This window comes from Oryzias melastigma, linkage group LG15, assembly GCF_002922805.2.
Source record: "Oryzias melastigma strain HK-1 linkage group LG15, ASM292280v2, whole genome shotgun sequence".
NCBI lineage: Eukaryota > Metazoa > Chordata > Actinopteri > Beloniformes > Adrianichthyidae > Oryzias > Oryzias melastigma.
The window spans coordinates 22,172,686-22,200,200 of NC_050526.1; the positions used below are offsets into that span (position 1 = coordinate 22,172,686).

Consider the following 27,515-nt stretch of genomic DNA (forward strand, 5'->3'; position numbering starts at 1 on the left):
AACAACAACCACGGCCAGTGATTTTAATAGTTTGAATACGTCCATCATTCCGCTTTCATGGTCTGACACCTCTTAATTTTCATGGAAGCAATGGCACAAAAAAAAAGCAAGTTTGACCTCAAAATGTTAATTGAAGTGTTAGAAGGTCCAACTCTAACACACCAAGAGTGTGAGGAGGGTCCAAGAACATGCTGAGGGGGAGATTCTTGGACACACTGGACTGTTGCTACCTGATCCTGTTGGATTAGGTTTGCTGTGAAATGTAGAAGTGGTGCAAATCTCACGAATCTTGTTCCAGGCTTTTTCTTTCACATCTCTACTACGATACATAAAATACTTGGTGTCATATATTTCCATCCAAGTGCAAACCGTGACTAGTAGTTTGTCTTTCATGCTCACTTCTCAAACTTCCATTAAATTAAAAAGGACACTACCCATCAGTCGCTACAAAATCCAAGTCCCTGATTGGTCAACGTTCAATTTGTTTCACTTTCAGCACGTTCAATAGTGAATGAAAATGGACTTAAAAACGTGTGACACGTGAACAGTTTTGACCTCGGAAGCCCAAACTTCTTATTGGAAGTGGTCACTTGAATGCACCTCTTATGACTGGTGTGAACGTAGATTAAAGGGTAACCAAACAGGGAAGTTAGAGGCTGACTCCACCCCCAACCGAAATGTGAACATCCAGGCTTTTCAAGCCCCATTTATAGAGGTCAACACCAAAGAAAGTTGATTAAGGGTTTGATTACCCTTTTAGAGGTTAAGTGCTCTGTTTTAAAGCCACATTTGCATAAATCCTACAAATTGGAATTTATTTACCAATTTCATTGCTGAATAAAGTGTCTGAGATGGATACCTCTGTTCTGTTGCAGCAACATGGGTGCAATGCAACTACAGTACTACAGCACTCAAAGTTGTCAGTCAACAATTAACTTCAATTGTATTTTTTAGATATTACGTAGAGATCTCATTTAATTTACCCGTTTCAGGTGCAAAATCAAACCATTCAAAACCTCACATAAAAATTCAATTAAATTGAATTAGAAATCAAATTGAAATAGCTTTAAATTAATGCCTATTATGGACTTTTTTGTTTTTCAAACTCATTTTTCATTTTTTCTCCTGTGTATTTGACAGCTGCTCCTTATTGAGTTAAGAGAAAAGAGGAAAAGTACAACTACCTGGGAAAACTTGGAGGCAGCTAACCTGCTCTTTTGTTATGGCTTTCCTTCTCCACTGGGATGATTTTACAGGTGAAAAAAAACGCATGGATGTTCCAATCCATGCTCACACACAAGATCGAGGACAAACAGCTAATTAAAAAAAGATGGATGTTTTAACAGTGGCAGCAAATGAGACGTCGGTGTCTCCAGAACCCTTTGGATCCACTCCTGCGCTGACTCTGCCTAACTTCAGGTTCCACTAGGATAAGTGTCAGGTGATGAAGGGCTCCAAAGTGACACAGTTAGTTCTGATACATGTTGCTCCCGGTCATGCTCTCCATAAGGTTCTTTAAAGTCCAGAGAGGAGTGGGAGCTACAAGGTGACAAAACAGCAGCAGCAACAAGGGGACAACGCTGTAAATACCTAATGGAAAAAAGACAGCAGAGATCCTTACAGGAGAAGGAAGAGGAGTTTTTCTGTGAAAAGTTTGAATTTGAGAGTTTCTGTACATCCACGTTCAGGAGTGAAGAGGAGAAAACGGTGGCAGCTACAGCCCTCCTGTTTGCAGATGGGCAGAGATGAGTGGCAGAGTGTAGAGGATCAGCATGTGAAAAGGGCTGCGTTCTCCGGAAGACCGCGTTCCCCCAAAGTAAGCCACCTGGGCTGCAAAGAAAAGGAAGGAACGGAGAAAATGTTATCAAAGAAGAGACACAAAGAGGTCCGTCATGCAAGAAAGCAGGTGGGGTTTTGGTTAGTGAGGCTGAACTTCTCCTGCTCTTTGTTGATGAGTTTCTATCAGAACCACTCACCCACACAGGCGGACCCGTCATCATTGGGCTCAAAACCCTGGTTGCATCTCCTCCTGGCACGGCACTTATAGCTGCCGTAGGTGTTGGTGCAGACGGGGCGTTCAGGGGGGCACACAGAGGGGAACTGGGTACATTCATCTTTATCTGAGGGAGGGGAAGGTCAGGGAGACTCAAAGCAACACGGACACGGAGGGATCAACACTTCCAGCTTACCTGTGCAACGGCCGTTCTCGTTCAGGGAAAACCCGTGACCGCACTGCAAGAAAGTCGGGACAAAGCAAAACTCTTCATTGTCACTGACATTTTGAGGCTGATGTTGCCCGGAAAAAGAATTACTGACTAAAAAAAAAAAAAAAAAAAAAAAAAAAATCAACTAGTCATGCTAGTCCTTCAAGAACTGACTCCTCCCCCTTGATGTTCCAAACAGGAAGTACCCACTGGTCACATAAAGCTGAAATCCCACAGACTTTGCTGAGTAATAAACAGCTATTACTCAGTCATTATGTTTGTCAAAATAACCATTCTAGCTCTGCTAACTTTTTGTACTGTTTTCTTGTTAATCCTATTTTTTCATTATATTTCTTTTTTTCTGTCCCACAAGTAATTCAAGTAATAAACTAACCAATCAGACGGCTTAATAAAAGCTTCACGTTCAACACGAGACCACATCCTTTTATTGAGGCATCTGATTGCTTTGGTAAAACGCTTGATTGACAGATTCACAGTGGAAGGGGTGTGGTCTTCTAACATGCTAACTCCTGATTGGAGAGAATGGCTGCAATAGAAACGCTCATTGACAATTTCTGGTTTTAACACGGTGAAGGCCGTATCTTGAAAGAATGACCTCTGAATTGATAACTGGAAACAATTCATTTTCTATGGGTGATGTCACACTCACTCAGTCCAGTTCTCATGTACCGTCAATGTTCAGTGCTTACTCGGTTGCACTGTGGAGTAGTGGTTAGCACTCATGCTAAACAGTGAAAATATGTGTTAAAAGTCAATTAGTGACTCTAAATTGCCTCTAGGTGTGAGTGTCTGGGTTGATGGGCCCCACCTTTGCTCAACAGTAGTCAGGATAGGCTCCAGCAACCCAAAACAGATGTGGTGATATGATTACGTCCCTTTTTTCTTTGCTAATCTGAAGCACTTTGGCTTTTGAATAACCCTTCAGCATTCATAGTGTGGGTAACCCGGAGATACATTTCTTGAGTTCCCACATTTGAAGAACATCTGTTCTGTTAACCGATTAATGCCAGAGATGTCACAGACAACACCTGAATAACACACGTTCTTTGGGATATCCTAAATCTTCCGCAATCAACATGAATCCACATATTCTGATGCATAGAAAAACGATCTACGCCAATTATAAAATAATTCTACTAATAAATGATACATATCACCACAAATCTGCTTCTCTTCTCTTCAGAAACCGCTGGAATCACAGTAACTGTGTCAATCATTGAAGAGTTACAGTAATCAAAAGAATGTAAACACTGGAACTAAAGTTTTAGAGTAAAAGATTTAACTCTTGATGTGTGTTTTAGAACTGCTAGAGTCCAGACACCTTTCTACAGAACACAACAATGTTTAAGATACTCCCCAATTTCCTTAATCGTGTGAAGTACCTTCATTTCCACCGTCGGAGTGACTTCCTCCTCATCTTTTGGATAGTGGATCTCCAGCACTGAGTTGATTTCTGAGGGCTCAAGCGGCCGGGCTACTGAGCGTCCATCAGGCCAGTACACCTCCACAGTGGTGGCCGTATCCTTACCTGAGAGAGAGTCACAGCAGAGAAGGGTGACACAAAAAGTTCTCTTCATGGAAAGAGCAGTCTTCTTCTTTTTTTCCATAAAGAAAGCTCACCCCCTGAGGCCTCCTCAGTGGCCCTTAATTAAAGTGGCATTTCTAATGTAAACAGATCTTCAGTTGGCCTGCCAGGCAGGTGCGCTGTCTAAGGGCCAGAGAATATTTCAGCCGCCATGACGCACTCTCATGTCAGACGCGACTCGATCTCAGATTTCCACCACAATAAAAAGAGGCACAATAGAGATAGAAGAGTATAAAGGCCCATTCTTGCTGCTGCTAGAGTAACAGTTGGCTCACAGAGAGGGGCAATTTTTACCCCATTAGATCAGACGAAGGAAAGTCCAAGCTAAGTGTTTCATCTCTTCTGTTTCTTTTTCTGCGAAATAAAAGGTTTGGCGGACGCCGCTAAGTTTTTCAGGAATCCTTCAGGATTTCGAAAACTATTTTGCACAAATCCTTCGGTTATAATAGGTGAGATGAACAACTCTCTTTGCGAGCCCCATGCAGGAGCACATGTGTTTCGTTGAGAAGTTTGATCTCCGCGCAGTTCTGAGGCTCTTGAAAGGCAATCTTACCAAGGCCAAAGTGGGCCACAGGCTCCATCTCACAAAGGTACCCTGAGCCTCCATCAATAATCCGTGTGTGTGGGCCGCTCTTCTTTGTGTACACTACCACCTTCGCTCCTCTTGCAAAAGCACCAAACTTGGTGCGAGGAATCACTCGCAGCCAGGAGCTGGTGAGACCCTAACAGAGAAGAAGGAGGAAAATGAGGGGAAGGGGAAGTGGACTTAAAATCCTGCAAGGTTTGTTTTAAAAAAAAAAAAAAAACACTCACCTGGTTGACTTTGTAGACAGAAAGCGGCTGCGCTGCACTTTCACCATGGGACACAATCAGCTCCAGACGACCATCTCCATCAACATCTGTGGCAACGGCACCTGGGGATTCATCACAGTCATGATGGAGTCGAGCACTTGAGAAAACACTCGGTACAATTTTCATTTTCCTCATGCGGAAAACGGGCACATCAATCAGTGAAGACAGCCTTAATGCGGAGCAGGAAAGTGGAACTCTGCTGCCATCTATTGGTCGGATTCGCAAACAGCACGTGTGAAATTAAACACCATAAATTCTGGACTTTAGAGGTATTTTATGCATTATTGTATAGGATTATAAAAGTGTCTTATCTTACCAGTTCCTCGTCCCTCAGGCTCCGCTGCCTCCCCAATATTTAGCTCTTCAATCTGAGGATCACCATGTTCTCTCCTGCTTACGCTGTTAAAGAGCATCAATAGAAAAAATGTGGCAGAAATGTTTCGTAAATTGGAAAATAGATTGAAAACATAATACTTTTTTATTTTAAATATAAAACGACTGAATATTTATAGAAATAGCACAATAGTTTAAGTTCTGATATAAATAAAACCATTTTTATTCCACATTTTTAAAGAATTCTACAAAAAATGAAATTACATTTGAATTTTTTTGTTTACTATCTTTTATTTTTTACCTTAGTCTGCATAAAAACTACAATAAATAATATTTTTTTGTGCCTTCACAATTTTCCACAGACTCTTTATGTTGTGAAAGACGTTGATTCTTTAAAAAAATAATCAAAGCAGAAAGAAAACATTTTTTTTTCCTGTTGAGGTGTTTTTTAAATTTATTTTTTTATCTTTCAGGGCCAGAGACCCGAATAAATTAGCTGAATTATCTGCATTTAAAAGAATAGAGGAGCCACAAGCCGTGAAGCATCAACCCCTCTCACTCTAGAAAAAACAGATTTCTTTGCACATTGAAGGAAAAGTCTGATCCAGGTAATCTTTCATCCGTAAACTGATTATTGATACTTTTGACTCTGTATAAAAATATGCCAGGTCAGATTCTTACTCAGACAGGGGCGGCTTCATTTCGCTATCAATCAACTGATACGTATCTGACGTTATATTTTGAGCACTGAGTTCATTAATGTTATCTGCAAAAGGAAACCAAACCGTGAGCCAAAAAAAGAGTCCCCAAAACTGTCTTAATGAAAGATTCACCCATGTGTGGAGGAGGAGGCGGAACGCCAGACACGATAACTATCCTTAACTGGGAATTTCAAATTCTCCTCAGCTTCCACACCCCTCTTAAGAATATTAAACCCAGACAAGAAAAGTCTCATAAGTTCACAATTAAAGAGCTATTAAAACTATCATTCATGCGGTATTAAATCTGTCCTGTACCGGAAGAGCCTGTTGGCAGAGGGGCCTCTGTAAGCGATGTTGTTGAAGAAAACCTCCAGCTCGTTGTCGTTGTCAAAGTCGGCAGTGATAACAGTCCGAACCGGTGATGGCATGGAAAACTTCTGGGAGGCTATGTCCTAAAAAACGAAAAAGCAGACACATGTATGTTGATTAGAAAATTCAAGATTAATCTGCTAAAAACCCAGTGAGATGAAAGAAAAAAGCTTTTTTCTTTTTATAAATATTTGCTTCAATTTATTCATTTGTTCTACATTAGGCATCCACATAAAAGACATTTATTTTGAAGCAAAGTATTATCTGTCCCGACAGAAAAATGGAAATGATCATCGGACAGTTTTATTATTATTTTTTTTATAAATAGTTTTTTCTTATTTTTTTCCCCTAGTATATATAATAGGACTGTCACGATTAATCACGATTATGTCGACAAATTTACTAGTTGATTAGTCATTTTTATATCTCAAAACTGCAGTGCCTGCTTTCTAATGCCGCGTCTGCTTTTGTCTTTGACACACATAGGCTAAGCAGGAGTGCTAATACCAGAAAGTGGGAAACAGAAAAGAAAAATTAAAAAAAGAGAAAAGTGTCCAATGTAATATCTGCAAAGCTGAACTTGTGTTTGGCAGAAATACGGCGATGCATGAGCACCTGAAGAGGAAGCACGTTGTGACCGAGTATGATAACGCTGAAGAGGGATCATCATCTAGCTAAGTTAAGCTAACATTAGCTAGCTAACTTATTAGCTTAATATTATCTGTGCATCCCTGCAACTTCTACCCCATTAGAGCAAAATGTCTCTGCTGAAGGGAACATCTGCTCTCAAAAGAGTCTTTCTGCGAGACATGTAGAAATGCTAACTTTCCTGGAATTAAGTTCAACTGAAAACTGTTTGTGAGCACTCCGCATCACATAATGTACTTTAGCTATATTTGAGTCAGTGAGACTAAAACTTTATCTTTTGTGAAAAATAGTTCCTCATTTGATTTGTCTTGTTTAAATTCCAGGAAGAAAATGAAGGAAAGAAGCTGCATGAATATTTTTAGTTAGCATTTAGCTTAAACACTAAGTTTAAAGCTAATGATGGTTAAGATGTTTTACGCATGATTCTATTAGTCGACTAATCGAAAAATTATCATTATCCGACTATTAAAATAATTGTTTGTGGGAATCCTTTGTCTTTTTGTGAGAAGCTGCACGATAAGTTGCATTTACTGATGCAACTTGCAGCACTGTATGTATATTTATTAAGAATAGTAAAAAGGTGAAAAGGGTTCCTTTTGCTGAGGTGAGCCACCTGCATGATGTTGCATGAGGCGTAAAAGTTGCTGCACACGATAAATCTGTTAGCTGCTATCAATTTCACACAAATGTGGTTTACAACATCCCATCTGGAGCTCCATGAAACCTCATGTCTGGAATTCTTATTATAAGCAGAAAGTTTGTTGTTAAAAATCATGTTTTTACAAAATATATAAAACTTTGCGCTTTTACATCTTAAAAATGCATTCTTTTAAGTTATCATATTTTTTTTCCACAATATATGTACTTATAAATATAAAATCTGTGTTACAAAATACTGGTGGGAAAAAAAAACATGTTTCTGACATAACCCTCTTATGTGTGTATATCTGCATTATAATATCAGTCATCTAAGGTCAGAGTTCCCAGTGTTTTCGCTTTAAATTAGACATTTTGTAAATTTACTCAAACAGTTGAGTCAAAAGCCTCAGTATTACAACAGGGATGCTTCTCTATGGCATAAATAACATCCTTCTTTCCTCCTCCAAAGGAGTATCTGCTGCGAGAAAGTTAAGGCTAAGAAAGTAACAGATATCTTCCAGCTTTGGTGACAAAGTGATGGGTTTTGGTGATTTATAGAGCAGCTCTTCACTTCCCACAGTATTTACTCCCTGTTTTAATTATAAGGCTCATAAAGCTTTGGGGGTAGGAGACGCCCACGACGACCTCCTTCTCAGGTGAAGGAGAGGGGAGGCCATCTGATACCGCAGTGGAAGACAGGGACACCTCTAATTTTTTCCCCTTACTGTTAGACTAGAAGTAATTTTAAATCAATGTGAAAATAATTTTTAATGAAACTTCAAAATTTTCATAAATATTTTTTAGTGAAAATTGACAAAAAAGTGTGACTTTGTAGGCCTTGCTTTACATAAAAATAATTTTAAAAAGCCCATATATCATATGTCTCATACCCTGCATACATCTAGATATGTGTATAGTGTATATGGAGGTATACCTAGTTCAACGAAAATGTACCGATACAGTTTAATTAAAGAATAAAGAGGCCTAATCGGCACTTTCCACATAAAGGGAAGCTGCTGTTTCAGCCCAATTTAATTGCCAGTTTACTGAAGTGATACAGCAGCTTTATTAAGCATGCCAAAGGTTAGCACGTATACTGGAAGTGTCAGCTTGTGTGCCTGAAAGGGCTCTTAAATATGTTGTGGGCCGGTGATTTAACAATCTTGTTCAGGAAAAAAAAAAAAAGACAAACACCCGGTTAATTCTGTAAGTGTGCGTTAAGGTGTGTGGAAGACACGTATGTGATGGAACTGTCTCCGGGCTGTCACACATTAACCCCTCACCTGACCCCTATAAAGATGCCTCCGGTGACGTTTATCTCCTGGGTAAAGGATGTGGGTGCAGACAGTGACGGGTGGATCACAGAGCATGAAACCTCCAGAGATTTACATGGAGCCCGGCTCATCTTTGTCTCTGCTGCTCAGGGAAGAAGCAGGAGCAGACGACAGATGTGCACAGCTATTTTTATTTTTTTTTTTTACAGGGATCTCCTGTCATCACCGTTTGAGTAAATCAAAACCAAAGTGTCCTTAAATATCAGTACAGCTCATTTAGCCAGGCTTTAAAGTGATAACTCATTAGATTGGTTGTGTTTGTGCTGCTTGCTTGTTAGACATCGATTTTGGTTTGAAAGGGTAAACGCAGATCAGCAAACTCTCCCTAACGCATACATCAGCAGCTGTAATTGACTGTCTGACAGAAGGAATAATTAGCCAAAACCACTCAGATGTAGTTACTCTGGATTATTAACAGTTCTGCCTCTATTTTAACACAATAAATAAAACGAACTGTTTAACATAGCAAACATCTGAATAGGAAAATAACATTAAACATATTAGAAATTGTCAAATATTTGCAAATTAAAGATTTTTTTTTTAAAGTTGATGGAACTTGTAGACATTCACCATTATAGGTTTACAACTATGGGTTTCAGATTATTGTATTAATCATGGTGAGGTTTTTTGTGTTAAATTTTTATCTAATTTTTAATCTATAATTATGATTTATTATGTAAGCGATAAATGTATGTTTTTGGATGTTAAATTACGATATGGATGCCTAATGGGTTGCTTCTGCGAAGTCCATTATAAGGATAATCTTGCTATTTATTGAAAACTGAAAATAATACCTGATGGTGGTGTAAAAGTAACCATTGCAAGTCTGTATAAAAAACGTCCTAAAGTCATTTGCAGGTATTTTGATATTTATTTTGGTATTTTGATATATCAGATCCATGACATGCGCTACATTCGCAACAGTCTGGATCAGTTTTCACTTACGCTTTTTGCCATTCTGTTTTTTAATGTGATGCTTTTTACTAGTTATAAATTGTGTATATATATTTATGTTGTAATATTTTCTTTTCTTCTCTTAATTGTGTTTTTATTTATTGATGTATGCACCATCATCACCAAGACAAATTCCTTATATGTGTAAAATCGTACTTGGCAATAAAGTTGCTTTTGATTCTGATTTACTGTGTCACAATGTAACAATTTTAAAAGAAAATACCTCAAAATTAGGCTTTTCGCAGCAATTATTAGGGTAAATTAAAAAAAGATGAATTAGATTAGGTTGCTCACAAATGTAATTGCATGATAGCACTTTTTAACACAATGCATGAATTTAAATGACAATAATCTTAGTATGAATTGGAACAAAGGGAACTAAAGGCCAGACCATAATAAAGCTGCTAAATAACCCATTGGATAACATACAACGGGATTCTGGAGGAGGTTTAAAGCCACGCCTGTGCATGTGAGACTGATGGCCTGTGCAGAGTGTTTGGCTTTCACAGCCTTTTTCCGGTTCCTCTGTCAGCAGTCGCTTGGCGTTCGGGCAGCAGCAAGAGCGATGCTCGCAGATCCAGCAGATACTGAGCTCGGCAAAAATGCGAACAGTGCGCCTCAATGTGTTGTTTATAACGTTCACAAATCCACACACGTTTATGATCACTTTAATGACGTTTGTGTCAGACCTGCGATGATGAGAGTAATTAATTTTTTCCTTATGTTGCTCTGAGCCCATCTTGCTGTTGTATGAGTATTGATCTGTTTAACATAAGCCTCGAAAGCCAAACATCTGGACCAGTTGGACTCCTTTTGGAGCACTAAAGCCTGTTTTATGAACGACGTTGAACCAAGTTTCTGCTTCTGTAAGTTTACACTGTCGTTAAAAATCAATTATGGCCCACCTTGAATTTCTGCTTGCGATTATTCAGCTGTATGTAGAGTCGGTGAGGCCCATTCCAGTTCCCATAGACGATGTCTGTCCTGCCATCTCGGTTAAAGTCTGCCAAGGCCACACCTCTCCCATGCTGCATTGGGTCTTCCACACCTGAGAATTTTAGTGATGTTTATTAATCAAACTGTTTTTTCCAGTTGACAAATAATAAGCATTTCTGTAAATATCTGACAACTGTATGAATTTAAGGCTTCTTGTTGAGAAAACTAAATAAAAGCATTTCTTGCATGGCTCAAAGATCCAATCAGATCATCTTTTGAGTAATTTTAAAATTATGATTATGCTTATGATTATCCCAACCCACGCGAAGTGATATAAAAAAATATGAACAGCCTCTTTCAGAAAGTGTCTACAAAGCCAGACCCCCCCCAACACAAGCACCCAATTCCTCCGCTTGACTAGCGGTGCTCAGCCATTAGCTTCGCCGCTCAGCTTGCAGTGGTTAGCCGCTGGCTTTGCCACTTAACTAGCGGGGCTCAGCTGCTAGCTCTGGCCATCACTGCACTGGTTGTAGCGATGGCCTATGAAAGGCAGATATAAGTTATGCACATCCATCTTTGTAAAAGTTGTTTGTTTTCGATGGGCGGCCCAATCAAAAAAATGGGCGGCCCTACAAGCAGCTAAAGGTGGTGCCTCAGAGATCAAGGCATCTTGCTAACGGATACAAAAAAAGCTAAAAAAAATTAACTCATATCTCATAAACAATGTGTTCTTTAGCGTGCCAAAGGTAATATAAGATCATATACACAGATGTTGTCTAATGTCTACCCTGAAAGACTTAAGAAAAGTACGGTATAAGTCTTTTAAAGGGTAGCTGTGGCTCTGTATCCCTCCGCTATGAGGGTCATGCTGTGACGCACAGGACAAACGCATTTCATTACCTGGGTGAGCGCTGAAGCACAGAAGTTTACATTTAAATGTTAGTAATGACTTTTTAAAGTTTAAAACCAACGTTGTTTAGTATTTTTTGAGGACTGGCAGCTAACGTACATGACCAGGGACAATTGATGACGTCATCAAAGGGTAATAACGTCTGAATTTGAAGAACATTTTTTATAACTCTCTGTTTAGAGGGCTAAATGTAGGAGTATGGGAAGAATTCAAATTCAGACAAAAACTTTTTTCTGACACAATAGACCCCCCTCTGGATGTTGTCATTCATGCTTTTGTAAGTAAGCCCCTCCTTAAAATACAGGTGCTCTTACCAGCCTGTTGTGCCACATCTGTAAAAGTTCCATCTCCGTTGTTCCTGAACAGGAAGTTAGATCCATACTCATTGTCGCAGAAAATGTCCGACAAGGTCTGACTAACAATGGGTCCCACCACGACTCCTCTTCCTCCTGCACGGGTGGAGACAGTGGAACGAGGCTCAGCAGTAGGAGAAAATTAGCCGACTAAACTGAGAGCGAACAGACATTTTGGCATAGAAATAAAAAGGCAGAATAAGTGAAACAATGAACGCAACAGAGGGAGAGCGATCAGCTCTTTATCAGACGTGAATGGCGAGGGATCATTACTGTCTCTCCGGGCCATTTGCTCTAAGTGTAGCAGGACTTTCTGCTGACACAGACACTGTTTCTGATGGGCCACACACCCCCAAACACAGGTACAACAATCTACAGTGCAAGCACAGGCAAACATACAAGCACAGCAATGTAAGCCCATCAATGTTCTGCATGAACTACAACTTAGCAGAATCTTCATCCCTGTGAATATTGGGCACAATTTTCACCCAAAGATTTTACAGGAACTTTCTATAAAGTGAAGTATCTGGATAAAGTGTTTCATTTCAGGCCAGCGGAGTTTAATTATGAAGTTGAAAGGGCTCTGATTGCCCTTCCTGTATGTGGAGGCAGTGCTGTGAGCCAGGACTGATTTACTGGCTCGCTCCATCAGCCCAGACAAATATAATTCGCCCCCTGTGGCCATAAACTACTAATGTCTATCCAGAGATATGTAACCATCAGATATACAACTTCACTGGCCGTCTCCGCGCCCTGATTAACGGCAGTTTGATGGCCAAGCCGTCTGCCATACATCATTCACAGTAAATTTGGGCCAGCTCAGTCTGCACCATCGGTGGATCAGGTGATGTCCTTTATGCAGAGAAGATCTAAAGATGATGAAGATTCATTCTACTGTTCCCGAACACAAAGTCATGTCACGTTTGCAGCCTCAGCATCAAGGACTTCTCCCTGGTCAGGAGAAACTTTACTGGTCGATTTTTTTTGCAGTTTTTTTCATTGATTATCTGGAAAAATAAACAAATCACACGGAAATTACACTTATGAGTCATTTATTGTTATCATCTTTCTGACCCTGCTATTAAACTAATCAATGTCAAACACAGAATGATCTGTTTTCCACATAAATGAGAAATATAACAGGTTTTGTGTACTTAAATTTAGCTTTAAAAGGTTATTTACCAAAGAAAATACTTTTTGTTGTTCAAACTTTTAATTTATAGGTTGTCCAATAGAATGTTTGCATATGAATATAAATAAGAAAATGAGAGCATGAAAACCCTAAACATAGAAAATACTCTAAAGGGGCCATACCATGATTTTTTAAGCCTTTCAGAATAAACTATATCCATATATATGATCATAAATTACCTTTGGAACAATAAAAAACAAATAATTTATGAAATATTAGTCATTTTTGTGCACCGTTTTAATACCCGGAAATAAAAGGACTCAATCTCCGAGGCACCGCATTTCGCTCCTCGTCGGTCCCGCCCATTTCACAACAACCATAGACCATCAATGAGCCCCCCCGAGCCTCCTCAGCATGACCAAATGTGTAAACAAAACCACGTGACTAAAGATCTCCTCAGTCATTGGCCAGCAGCTATGGAGGCGGGTCAAAACAGAAGAAAAAGATGGATGCGCTGCAGTTTGCAAATGCTTACCAGGATTTTTCTCTTATTCGAACTTTTTATTCTGCCAATGGATTTTGAGCGTCTGTATGAAGGCCAGGTTCAACACTTTATACTGCAGCTTTGGTACCGCGGAGGAATAGTGCATGATGGTTACTGGGGAAGCTACAGCTACAGGTACAGTGTTTGTGACATGTAGATTGTTGGTAGAATCAATGTGGATCACGTTAAAAGTTGTTTTATTGAGCCCGAATTGATCCGACCACATTTTAATGAATTTCTGTGTCTCATCGTTGTGGTGTTATAGCATTGTTTTTAAGGGAATTCTGTTGGAACTACGATAGAGCTTTTAAGATGACATCACGGCAGCACCCCGCACGCGTGCCGCATAAAGAGACACAGAAAAGTTAGTTACACGTTTTTTAGTGGTGTTAAAATAAAAGTTCTAACAAGTAAACGGTTGGACTAATTATTTCATTTTGGCTAACAAGACAATCAATGCTTTACATTTGTCCGCGGCTCACCGATTGCCTAATTTCTACCATGTTTACATCACGTGACTGTCTGGTACGGTGGCCGTTTTGGTTCAGTTGTTCCGCTCTCGATTTGTTTCATATTCAGACTGAGTAATCTCAGAGCGAAACGAAGTTCAGTCCGATTGAAAACGAACCAAGACCGCCTTGAAAGATGGGTCAGAGAGCGGTTCCTGGTACAGCTGTGGTGCCGAGGTAGTTATCCCCTGCCAGGAGACACATTCTGGCAGGGGATAACTACCTCGGCACCTAAGAAAAAGGGGGTGTGTGTTCGTTGTAGTCTGAGGGCGGAGCTTGTATAACACATTTTTTACTGGAGGGGCGGTTTACATCGTGCTGATGTCAGCATGATTCCACCCGCTCTTTTTCGTGGCTATGGGAGGGATGTTAATAGAGGATTACTCTTTAATGCATGAACGGATCAAAATACCGTGTTGGGGTTCTTTATAGAGAGGAATGAACAGTATAATGCACTTAAAACCTCAAAAAGTAGAATTTTCATGGTATGGCCCCTTTAAAATGTTGATACATTTTAAAAACCCAAATACAATAAATAAAAAAAAGATACTCATATAGAAGAAAAACTTAAATTATAGTGCATGTTTATGTAGATGGAATAAAGAGAAGTTTTGTCACTTTGCACACAAACAGTATAAAGTACTGGTTCAAAAAAAAAAGGAGCAATAATTCTAATTATCTGAAATTTCATAAAAATAAATAAAATGATTGTCTTAGGAGATATGATTTAATCAAAAGTAGGACGTTATGGCCTATAAAAGTAAAAAAAAAAAAAAAACAAAGTTGGTGAAATTTCAGGTGTTATTTAAATATTTAGTTGATGTGGAAACATTTTTTAAAAACACTACTTTATTAAAGGAAGTATTATTTAGTATCTCCTAATCTGCATTTTTACAAGTTTTAATGCATTGACTCTTTATGTAGCTATTAAAACACAATATTTTGACATGTTTCCTTCTCTTTTCATGCTTCCCGTGGGACCTGACGTCTCAGTTTGGGTACAGAGAGACACATGCTCCTCTACAGATGTTGTGTAAATCCTTCTGACATCGTGTCAAAACTACAGCAGCCTGATCTACTCCACACAGACACATCAGATCCTCATACCCACCTATTAGCTTGTTGACTCCAGCCTGCTCCGCCACGTTGGAGAGTGCAACAACGCCCTGGGACAGGTCGCTGGCTGCCTCGTCCATTTCTATGAGGGCATGAGGGCCAACGTCTCCACTGGCATAATTAGCGATGTAGATGGCATATCGGCCTGTGCCCTGCATGAAAAAAACAATTCCATCTCATGTTATGACTTGTACATCACTAGGATTTGTACATGACGTTCATATTTTCACCTGTTAAAGCTGGAGATCCAAATATTACAAATAATTTATGCATTCTTTCATTCATTGGTCTTTACAGTTTTGGAGGCCAACAAATAATACACAAAGAGAACATATAAACACGCTTTATTTTGGACGCTGCTCCATCTGTTCATTCATCCATTTGATTTTAAATGGCCTAACAGGCCAAAATGATGCTCAGTTTGTTTTGCAATCACAGAAGTTAACCTCAGCTTCTCAGTAAATAAAACTCTGAGTTTTAGAGAGATGTTTGCTCTTACATTAAGTCCTTCAGCTGTGGCGCCTTAAAGTCAACAGTTAAAGCCTCAGTCAAAGCTGCCCTTACAGTTGGATATGGGCAGTTAGAGGGTTAAAAAGGGCAAACCTGTTTGGGACACGCAGGTGGCCCATATGAAATATCAGGGTCGTAGACCCCTAGGTGAGCTTATAGAGCGAAAATGTTCATGTGCATTATAATTTAATGAAGACATGTTGAGGGCAATAAATCAAAACAAAATACACGACATGTAAGTAAAATAGGCGAGACACAGCTGTGTTGTTTCATTTCTTTGAGCCTCCCCCGACTAAATCCTTTGAACTTTACAAGTAGCTCATCTAGCTTTTGTAGGGCATCTTACGGGAACAAACGTTTCAAGTGTTCGATCAATAAGGGATCAGTACTGACATCTTAGTAACTATGTAATGGCACTGCGTAACCGTATCACTCGTACGTCATGAGTGTGTGGAAGTTACATCAGTCTTACCACATGAACAATTGTTACGGCTGTGGCCATATTTGGTTTCGTTTTTTCTGTGTACTTTATTTCAGTCAGAGTGGGATGTCTGATGTCTGGACTGATGTCTGTGTGTTTGTGGATATTTGTGTCCGTCTGTGTTTATTAATTTAAGTTGTGGTTCTGAAAGATTGTGGCTCCTATTGGTCCCTTAAAACCACCACGAGGACCTCATAACTTATATCGTATGTTCCTCGATCCCCTAGACAAAAGGGGCGCAACAACAACAATGGTACGTTTGCCTTAAAATGCAGCGCTCCTCTCTATAACCCTCTAATGGCTCGTTTCCACTAAGAGGTACAGTACAGCCCGGTATGGTACGGTCCTACACTGCCCAGTCCAGTCCAGCCATAGCTGATTGGCGACTTTTGATGATGTCATCAAGTGGGAGTAAGGTTCGAATCTCAAGACAAGTGGCTATGTCCAAATTCCCACTCTAATCTTTAACTGTTAAAAAGCTATATAGTGCGAAACAATATAGTGTCCTGGATTTTAAAGCAATTTGGATACGATGCTCATTACTTTACTTTAGTTTTGGTAAACGCCAGATATGACATCACCAATTTCACGAAGTGAAAATCAAATCAATATGAACATTTCACGATGTGTATCTGTGACTCCACAGTGTTCTGAGGATACAAATGTGGATGGTTTATTTTTTTTAAACATTTAAACATTTTTTTTCGCAAAAATTGTTCAACTGCAATGCATTGTGGTCTATATTTGCTAATGTAGTGAGCATAGATGCACGCTAGCTTTTTGCAAAGACTTGTGGGAAACTTCTAGTGCACTAAATTTTGGAATAGTAGATTCGGACAGCACTAGAAAATCACGAATGCACAGTAGTGCACTATATAGTGAGCAGGGAAGGAATTCAGATATAGACACTATTTTTCCAGACCTCTCCATTCGGAGGGTTAAATGTAGGGGTAGGGAGAAGTCATAGGGGTAGGGGAAGAATTTGGATTTGGCCAGAGATCACCCAAAAAAAAAAAAAAACATTAGTACCCTTCCTCAGATACTGATTGTTAGGGGTGTGCATTGGCAAGAGTCTGACAATATGATACGTTTCTACCGTCATGGCCGGAAGTTTTGAGAATGACACAACTATTCATTTTTCCAAACTCTGTAATTTCATGGAAATGTATATATACTCCATAATGATATGAGGAGTGATCCACTCAACTGCAATTATTTGCATAGTCCCTATTTGCCTTGAAAATGAACTCTCACTGAAACCCCATTTTCACTACATTTCAGCCCTGCCACAAAAGGACCAGCTAACATAATTCTTAATAAAAGCTTTTGTTACTTGTGAAATGCTTCTAAATGTATGTCACTATACCATAAAAACATCTGGCAAACAACCTAAAAATCCTGAAGGAACAGACCTTGTGGAAATGTAATATATTTGTGTCATTCTCAAAACTTTTGGCCATGACTGTACGTATCGCGATTCACGAGTTCTGATACTATACATGTATGTATCCCGATATATTTCCAAAAACAGTACCGAACAATATTTAGCTATTTTTTTTTATCCAATTATGACATAAGAATTATCTGAATATTAATGCATTTTTAACAAAAGAAAAATTGTAAAATTCATGTTATTTAATGATCAGAACATTAAGAACTGCAACTGTAACAAAGAGGCTGAGGCATTCTGATCCATATGCAACAGAGTTTAATGGTACAAGGTCCGACAAGGGAAAAAGCAAAGCAAAGTCAAAACCCAGACAAAGGTCAGACAAGGAGTGGGGCAGGGCATCAGGAAACAGGCAGAGGTGAAAAACACAAGACAGCAATAAGTACAAAACTCTGAGTTGTATCAGCAGCAGATACAATACTTCACACAGAACAGAGTCCAGAGGGTGACTAAATACACTGAGGATAATGAGTCTGATGAGAACCAGCTGGTGATAATGTGGCAGGAAGGTGACAGGTGAGGACAGAGCTGGTTAGTATTCAGGTGAGAGCTCCCTCTGGTGGTCGGAGGTGGAGCCGGATGGCGGATCCCTGACAGAAACTGTATCTCATTAACAAGTTGCTTTTACCCAATCAAATTCATGGTGCTTTTCTTTTGGTAATTTAGGAAATATTTAAGTGGAAAAAAAAGTTAGATTGAACTACACGTTTGATCATAAATATTTAATTAAATATCGCCTTAGCAGTATTTTAAATCAGTACAAATATTGCCAAATAATGCTTCGCGATATTTCACAGAATCGATATTAGTTAGACCACTACTGATTTTTGATCTTTGTCAGAATTTATTGTGGCGGTTTATGCTATTTGCTCAATAGTCAATAGATTGTGTTCGCAAATTAAAAACTGTTTTCCCAACGTGTAAAAACTTCAACAGCACTGACATTTTGACTCCCCATCTAGCTGATGCATTCTAAGTCCTGTCATTGTGCCGGGAGCTTCTCTTTCAGGTAAAGACATGGCATTTGAAGGGAGAGACTTTATCAGCTCTTTGGGGCTAAGCAAGTGTTAATCTCTTCAAACCGGGCAATCCTGGCATTTTATCCCTAACTACAACATATGTAACACCAGATTTAATCTTGAAGAATTTTATTTTTGCTTTCCTTCTAAACGTTACACACCTCTTCTGAGACAGACCCTTTCTTTTCTCCTTTATCTCAGCTTACCCTGTTTCTTGCCCCTTACCCTTTTTCCTCGCCCTGTCTCCGTGGCTCTGCCTCCCTTTGGAGATTAATTTCACACTCCATTATCAGTCAGAGTCCCTGCAGACACAAACTCACAGACGGAACTACACTAATAGACTACATACTCAGTTCCAATGAGCTTTCCCACCAGGCCTAACACATTTCCATCAATAAAAGCACATTTGCAGAGCCCCTCGCAAATAAAAGCCATTCCACCGTTTGTGTTCACCTTACTAAAATTTTACCAGACGGGGAAGGTAAACGAGGCTGGTCGGTGTGAATTTTACATCACATCCTGCTGCGCACGACACACATCTGCACACTCAAAGACACAGAAAATCAACTGGAAGAAAAGAGCTGGCGGCTACAGGCTCTTACTTAAGAAACTTAAAAGTCAATGATTTTTCTATAAGTTCTAACCCAGGGCTAATTTCTGTCACTGTGACTGACGGTGTGAATAATATGATATGCATGCCTCAAACGTGTGTGTTGGTGCAAACGCTCCAGTCCTTTTTCTTCTTCACTGCCATTTGTTATTTTGTTTTTTTTTCGTAACATATTTCTGTTATTTGTGCGTTTAAACCCAGTTATCTCCTGCAACTGCCAATTTAAAGCGAACTAATTCATCAGTTGAATGAGAAAGCCTTAAACGCATCAGCTTTTTTAGAGGAATAATGGGATGCCACCTTCAAGGAGACAGAATGGGTGACACTGAATAGTTGGATGACAAATGCAGCCTTTGTGTTAAACGATAACGTAGCATATTTATGAGTAAACTATTGTTACAAATGTTCCAATAAAACATGTTCAGCAATAGGAACGGGCACACATCAGTTCTTTGGCTTCTTCTAAAAGAATTATGCCATTAAAAGGAGATTATCGTTCCAATCTCTTTGGCACCTGCACATCCTATCAGCGAGATAAAGGTGTGGTTTAAAATTTATTGTAATCCCTGCTGTCCTCTTCTCCACCATTACTGGCTTTCTTCCATTCTGTGGGAAGAAGTGAGAGCTGTGTGTTTGTGTTTGTGTGGAGCTGAAGATAAGAGACAAAAAACAAAAAAAACTGGTGAGTCTCTTGGTGGAAAAATGAGGAAGAAAGATAGAAAAAAGGGTGAAAACTGCAGCCGCCACCCCCTCCACCTTGTATGGTGCACTGTAAAACAAACGAGCCTTTGCCTCTGTAATTACACTTCTATGGACAGAAGAAGGAAAATGGCACACCATTCCCCCAAATGAACTGTCATAGCCCATGCTGAGAAGAAAAGCATAAGCATTGCATGAGTTATCACTAATAAAAAAAACAGAAGCTCTGTGCGTAAGACTCCTCGGAGTTTGTGAGCCACCGGTATCCACACTGTGCTTACTCTACATAAGCGTGTGTTGGTGTGTTACCTTTCTGTCCACACAGGCCACTGATCGCCCCGCCATCGGGTTGGCTACGTCTCTGTGCTCATTGATGTCATCGTTTAAAAGATCCTCGAAGCGACCGTTCCGAAACTTGAACAGCTTGTCAGAATATGTTGCTCGACCTTCAGATATAAGAGATGCAAACTGAGACATATATAGGTGATTTTTAATAAAAACATACCAAACAGTTGGATTCATATGGGTTATTTGGTAAAAATGTGAATGCTGATCTTAACAAGAGCCCCATGTGGGGCTTTTTTATGTTATACTTCGAACTCACTTAAAAGGCTGTAAAAACTACCACTGTAAACACAACAGTATTAAAACTATTATTTGAGGATGGACACAGACCAAAAACCAGTTTAGATTTTCTTACATAAAATAGATTGTTTTAGCTACTTTAACATTTTTTCCACTTATGTTGGGGAAAATCCTTTCTTCCATATATATTTGGTAAGAAAGAGGAAAATATTTTGTCTTATCTCTTATCTTTTCTCTTGTTTTGACCAAGATCATACAAACAGATGGGGAAAAACTCACTGATTTTGCAAATTGTACCACTTAAAAAGATGAGAGTCTGTGATGTTAATAAAAGATCCACTTAAACCATGAAAAACAGAAAGTAAAAAAAAAAAAAAAAAAATCCCAGGAAACCACATTGTATGATTTCGAAATAGCTTATTTATGCAAAAAACATATTGGGTCAATAACAAGAGTTCACCTCTATACTTTGTAATGTAGTATTAGTTTACAATGACCGAGGTCAAATGTTTCCTGTAGGTCTTCACCAGGTTTACACTATTTTGGTCCATTCCTCCATGCAGATCTTCTCAAGGGCTGTGGTGTTTTAGGCCCGGTCCTGAGTAACATGGATTTTGAACTCCCTCCACAGATTTTTATTGGATTCTTGGAGACTGGCTAGAACGGAGGTTATTGCCCGACATCTCATCATGTCCCCTTAGCAGAAAAGTAGCCCCAAATCATAATGCTTCCACCCTCATGTTTCACAGTTGGTGTGGTGATCTTGGGATGCAACTCAGCCCTCTTCTCCCTCCAAATATAGCAAGTGGTGTCTTTAACAAAGATTTCCATTTTGGTCTCACTTGACCGCACGATATTCTCCTCATCATCCTATGGATTGACCAGATAGTCTCTGGCAAACTTCAGACAGGCCTGGACATAAGTTGATTTAGGCAGGCGGACCTTAAGAGTGTGTTGCTATCGTATAGTTGCTCCAGCTCTCTTTAGGTCACTGGCCAGTTCTTTCTGTGTAGTTCTGGGCTGTTTCCTTAATATTTTCAAGATCATTTGTACCCCACCAGGTGAGATCTTCCATGGAGCCCCAAGTGATGGGAGATTGTCATTTATGTCGTATTTCTTCAATTTTCTAATTGCTCCAACAGTTGATTTCTTCCCAACATATTGTTGATTGGTTCATCCCAATCTTGTTCTTGGTGTCCTCTGACAGATCTTTGGTCTTGATCATAGTGGAGAGGTTGCGTCTGATATTTTAAGGGTGTTGACAGTTGTCTTGCATACAGATAAACAGGTGAAATTAACACAGGTAACTAGTGAAGGATAGAAGAACTTTGTAAACAAGAATTAGCCGAATTCATGCTTGTTTGTGACAGCTAAATACTACATTTTTACACTGTTGTACAATTACAATGTGATTTCCTGTATCGTCTTTTTATATTCGTTTCTCAATGTTAAAGAGTCTGAACATTGCAGACCTTTCTTTTTTTTTTTTTTAAGTGGGATACCTTGAGGTATGTGTGACTGAAAAATCCTTTTTTGCCATATTGAAGTCGTTTTTGACAGTAGACAGGCAAAAAAAGCCTAATAAAAAGAAGTTAGTAATTGTTTGAAGTGGTCAGTGAAGTGTTTGCTCTCTGTAACTCTCCTCATGATTAATAGCAGAACTAGTCGTATCTATTATCTGATGACGCCTCTGATGTGATAACCCCAAGTAACTGCTTAAATATTCACCTTTTTGTTTCTATATGATTGAAGAATAGCTGTTGTGTTGGTGAGTTCTGTATACATTTACCAGAGAAGGCATTATTGGTGTTTAGGACGTAAATCTCCTCCCGTCCGTCCCCGTCTATGTCACAGGCTGTTACTCCTATGGCGTTGCCTTGACGGTCTCTCAGGGCATAAAACGGCGAACTGCGGTCATCTACCGCGATGTTTACAAGCTTTTTTCTGTGCTTGTCATACTTCAGCACCAGATTGGGGCCATTATAGCTGTCAACAAATGAAGAAAGATAAACATCTTTACCACACTAGAAGTTAGGAGTTATAACTTTGAAATTTATTTTCATGATTTATCTAAACTGATCTGACATGGTGTAATAAATTTATTTGAGTATTAAACCGACACATAGGGTAACAAAGTATCATGGAGGCTGAAAGTTTTTAGTGTAAATGATTCCCTTTCTGTCACTCTATTTATCGTTACTATTTTATGGCTCAACTTCATGGATTTGGACTGATTTTGTTTTATTTTAAGCAATCAACACTAAAAATACCAACGATATTTCATTTATATTTCCCATCAAGTCACGTTTAATCATTTAAAGTTTGATAAATATGTGAAATATCGCAGTATATATATATATATATATATATATATATATATATATATATATATATATATATATATACACATGTAAATGATGCCATAATAAATACTTAAATCATATATAGACATATTTGTATGTATACAAACATTACATGAGACATTTAATCTATTAAATTTGAAGTTTAGCAAAGAGAGTTTAACTTTTTGCTTAAAAATAACCAGAAGGAAGAGTGGTTAATACTAAATATAAAAAAATATTTATTATTGCAAAGTATTATCTCTTAGAGGCCAAAGCACTGTCTGGCAAAAAACGATATCATAACTAGCTTGTGATAATACTTTTCTTTTTTTAAGACATATTTTTTCTGTATTACTAATTAATTCTGTTTTGGAATTCTGTACATTTTCCTTAATTTATTAAATAAATAAAGAATGATTGTTTTTTCCCTTGACAAAAGTATATCATTATAAGAGCTTAAATCTATTAAAAATAAATGTTTTTGGAAGGCCAAGAAGGAGTAATTAATAAGTTATTATTATTTCATTTTTAATTTACAAATGATTTTTTTTTTATTCTACCTCTAATCCGTGATTTTATAATCACCTTTATTTAAAAATATACATATTTCTGCAGTATCCATTTTAAAAATGTCAAATCTAATAATCTAATATTTATTAAATTAATTTGTACATCAAAATTTTAGCAGCTTCGCTGTGCAGTGGATGCACAACAACACTATAAAACAGGATGGAACGTAACAAAAAGTATTTATATTCCAGTCATAGATAAATATTGAACACGTTTGGATGGAAGATTGAAAAAATAATAAAAACTTTAAAGGTTATTATTATGCCATGAGTACTGGAGGTCAGCAACAACGATGTAATATAAACTAAATAGAAGCAATTCATGCGAAGATTCTCCTAATAGCAAAATGAAATTACATCCTCTATGAGGCTTTGGGATGATCTCCTGCCTGGGATACCTGCTGAATAGGATGTTTTGGCTAAATGACTTTTAGTAAGCATGCTCATTTTGTCTCATCTGTATTCTGTAAAGCAATAAGAAACTCATTGCAGCTTCACTGGATTGAGGCAGGCTTGCAAAACTGTTCCCATCAAAGGTCTTCCATTCAATCACATCCATTTTCATCAGCCGTGTGAGTCACAGGGGACCTTATCATTTTGTGTCTCTCATTTGTGTTGTTTTTCTTTAGCCTTTACCTGGGAAAACTTGCATAGAATTATTATTACCGTCCTTAGAGGGAGATAATTCTCACATTGTTGCGTTTCTGTAGAATAATTACAACAATAAGTAAAACATCAGTGGCAGAAACGGGCTCTAAACTTTTCTCACCCAGCCACAAATATCTCCAGGTCCCCGTCTCCGTCCACATCCGTGACGGCCATGCCGTAGTTGAGCTGGGTGGGGTTATTTTCGTAGTCTGGGGGAAGTATAGTCTTGGTTATAGTTGAGAACATGGGTTCTGATCGTTGAGCCGAATGAGCAGGAAGGAAGAAAAGCAGCCACCACATTCTAACCTGAGGAGCACAGCATAGCATGGCACTGATGAATGTCTGTTTTGCAGCCTTTTTTTTTTCTTCTTTTATGTTTCAAATAAATAATAAAAATGTACATGCCTCCCTCTGAAACTGCACGACTTAACCTCAAAGTCCACACTATTCACCTGAACCACACCTGAACCAAAATCAATTTAACAAACATCAACTAACTGCAGTGTCTTTATGCTAAGCCAACATGAAGCAAACACCACCAGTCAAGTGTTCTGCAGTAGTAAGACAAACGGATGAAGATGTACCACTGCAATCAGCCGTGTTCTGCACATCTGAAAAGCCCATCACATCTAGACATAGTGAGGAATTTCTGGACAGAAAATCTATACATGGAGTACAGCGTTATGTTGTGCAAAGAGAAAAACCAAGATGACCCGATACAACAGGCCCGTTTCTTCATAGACCAATCGTGTCCTTTTTTTTCTATTTCTATAGATCTTTGTGATGTATAAGTGCCTTTTTAGCAGAGCAAAAGGTGAACAAAGAGGAATTGATCCACTGTTTGCAGGCAGGTATAGTGATGGTGCCTCAAACTCAGAAAAAGAAGAAAACAAGTGCAGGTGAGACAGTAAAGAAAAGGGTCACCTTCTAAATTTTTACACCACACACTCACACACTAAATGGTGTTTACAAGCTGACAACTTGATTTTCTTGCGGGTGGATTTATGAATGCAGCCTTAGTCGTTCCATCCCTGATGCCATTGAGACGCTCCCGTCGCCGCTTCAGTCCTGCCGCAGATGCTCCCTTTCAGATTCCAGTGGCCAGGTGATATATGGCTCCTTAATGTCTCCTTCAACAGTTCCATTTAAGATAAAACTACTCCGCTGTTTGAGTAATACTCTCAAATGCAGTGATAGGGAGCCCTCTCTGCTGACACTGGCTGATGCTGAAGAGCACGGTGACAATACGCTTTGGAGAGGAGTGGTGGCTTTTACCAGAAGGGGTTAATTAACCTCAGTTTTTCATCATTGCAGCAGGAGGTGATGACAAATGAGCTGGTCAGTTCATGTCCACAGAAAGCAGTTTTAGAGAGCCACTAATGTAGTGTGTGATCGATGGGAGCGGAGAGTTATATTTAAGGGGAAGGACAAGAAAATGCAATCAGACAAAATCTTTTTTTTCAACTTTTTTTTGTTAAAACAAGATGAAATACATGTGACTTTGCAGAACATTGCCCACGAAACCAAAACATTCAGCTTAACCGCTTGAGATGCACAGGGAAAAAAATGATTGCACTCCTATGGGTTTAACAATTGCAAGGTTGGTAATAATGATGGGAAACATCCCATAAAGTAACATGAAGTAAACCAGCGTGAAATAGCCAAGGCTAAAAAAAAAAAAAAAAGTCATTTGAAGCAGGAAAAAAGATTTTTGATTTGGTTATTTGTATGGATGATATGAGCCCATTAAGACAACGTGCAACATCAGCATGTGCTTTCTGGAGCATCCCTATCCCAGCTCTGATCCTGATAGCACTGCGACAAAGACCTGCAACATCTTCACTCACAAGCACACATACTTGAAGAAGCTCTCCCCTGTGAAGGACATCCTCACTGCAGCGCGCGCGCAGGCACACGCGCGCAAAGTGATGCCACACTGACATCAATGTGAACTTCTGCAGGAACCCAACAACTGAACAAGTTCCTACAAAAAGTCATCACAAACACTCTTTAAAGACATTTATCTTAATTAAACTAAGCAAAAACTATATTTTTTTCTTAAATCTTTATACTAAAAATAGCTTTATAATTTTATCAACTACAAAAACTCCCCTTTTGAATTAAACTGTTGCAGTAATTATTCAGAATCTGCTTTTTAAGGATTATAATTGAGATCATGCACACATCGGCACTATTTCTGCAACTTTAGTTTTAATCTGCAAAGATGAATTAATAAGCGATCAGATAATAATAGAGTTCCGATCAAGTCCGGATCAACTTTCTGTGCATCGGATTCAAGAGGAGCGCAACATTTCTCCAGATCCCGGAGGAGACGGTCAGCCGGCTGCAGCAGCAGCAGCAGCAGCAGGAGGAGGAAGCTCAGGTACTCACGGATTCAGCGATGCAAGTCCAACAAATCCTGCAGTAACTGACACGGGGACGAGCGACGCGGGAAACGCGGAGGTACTGTCAGCTGTTATCACGCGAGCGTTTTTTTTCTCCGCACTTATTCCCTTTACTCAACTTCCAAAAGATTTGCTTTATGAAATCAGTGGTGAGAGATTTTAGCCAATCAGAGAACGGCTTCCTGAATATCTAAAATCAAACAGCGAATCGGGGAGCGCGGAGGCAGTTGGTGGGCGTGTCCACAGGTGTTATGAAGGGGGACAAAAATGGCGAATAAAAGTTACAAAACCCGAAAAATTTGGCGGCTTTTTGTTCTTTAACCACAAACAGACTGTTAAAAGTTGTTTTACTTGTTAAAGTACAGGCCTTTTAAACTTTTTTTGCAACTTCCCTAAAAAAATATTTTTTTAACTTTGGCTAAAAGGTATCACAAAATGTCTAAAAGTAAAACAAAAGTTTTAGTTGGGGAAATTACATGACAACACCTGTTTGGGATGTTTATTCATTATGCGAAAATCATAGGCCTATGTATTTTCCTTAAAGTCCCATTCCAACTAAATTCTTTCAAAGTTTTCTATTGAAAATTAATTCCTAGTGGTCTTTTAAATAAGATTATGAAGTCTTTAGCCAGCATAGAAAAACGTGGGTCATTTTTTAAGCAGGTGTTTATTAGAAATTTGCCTTTTTTGTTCACTTATTTCCCATCAACCCTTTGTTTTTCACTCTCTCCAGCTGCACCTCACAAGCCCAAGCTAGCATTAGCTTAGCAAAAAATAAATAAATAAATGGTGACCAATATTAGACTATCCAGGTGAGCCAAATGGCAGCTCAGTTGAGGAAAATTAAGACGTTAACAGATCTATTTGTCGAAGGGAGACTTTGCATCACAAAAACCAAGGTTTTACAAAACGCAAATTTATGTTTGATCCTGATTTAACACAATTTGAATAAAAAACTTTTTGAATTTATTTTATAAATGTCCTATATCATGAAAAATACAAGAACATGTTAAAATCTTTTCATTGTTAGTTGTGTTTTGTTGATGCCATAAGAAAA

General features: G+C 38.8%; 1 protein-coding gene across 2 annotated transcripts; it reads right to left on the reverse strand.

Annotated features, from left to right (window-relative positions):
* Positions 1–9: 9 nt before the first annotated feature.
* Positions 10–26,569, reverse strand: crtac1b (cartilage acidic protein 1b). Of its 2 annotated transcripts, XM_024297357.2 has the most exons (15): positions 26,445–26,569; positions 24,175–24,359; positions 22,284–22,480; positions 20,219–20,355; positions 15,136–15,292; positions 11,801–11,935; positions 10,546–10,688; positions 6,012–6,148; positions 4,979–5,061; positions 4,624–4,724; positions 4,364–4,532; positions 3,608–3,753; positions 2,190–2,232; positions 1,977–2,120; positions 10–1,830 (listed from the first exon to the last, which is right to left on the reverse strand). In XM_024297357.2, the coding sequence occupies exons 2-15, from the start codon at positions 24,351–24,353 to the stop codon at positions 1,715–1,717; spliced, it is 1,887 nt and encodes a 628-aa protein (XP_024153125.1). In that variant the 5' UTR covers positions 24,354–24,359; positions 26,445–26,569; the 3' UTR covers positions 10–1,714. The 2 variants fall into 2 exon arrangements, with proteins under 2 accessions (XP_024153125.1, XP_036071396.1); XM_036215503.1 differs by lacking the exon at positions 26,445–26,569 and having other exon boundaries at positions 24,175–24,778.
* Between the last annotated feature and the right edge of the window lie 946 nt (positions 26,570–27,515).

What these genes read in the sequence shown, in the direction of transcription:
- crtac1b (XM_036215503.1), bottom strand. Translation starts at nt 24,380, where the DNA reads ATGCTATGCTGTGCTCCTCAGGTTAGAATGTGGTGGCTGCTTTTCTTC. An exon ending in AGATGTGGCACAACAGGCTG is followed by an intron (nt 10,689 to 11,800) that starts GTAAGAGCACCT and finishes TAAAATTCTCAG; the next exon opens with GTGTGGAAGACCCAATGCAG. An exon ending in TGTGGCCCACTTTGGCCTTG is followed by an intron (nt 3,754 to 4,363) that starts GTAAGATTGCCT and finishes ACTCTCTCTCAG; the next exon opens with GTAAGGATACGGCCACCACT.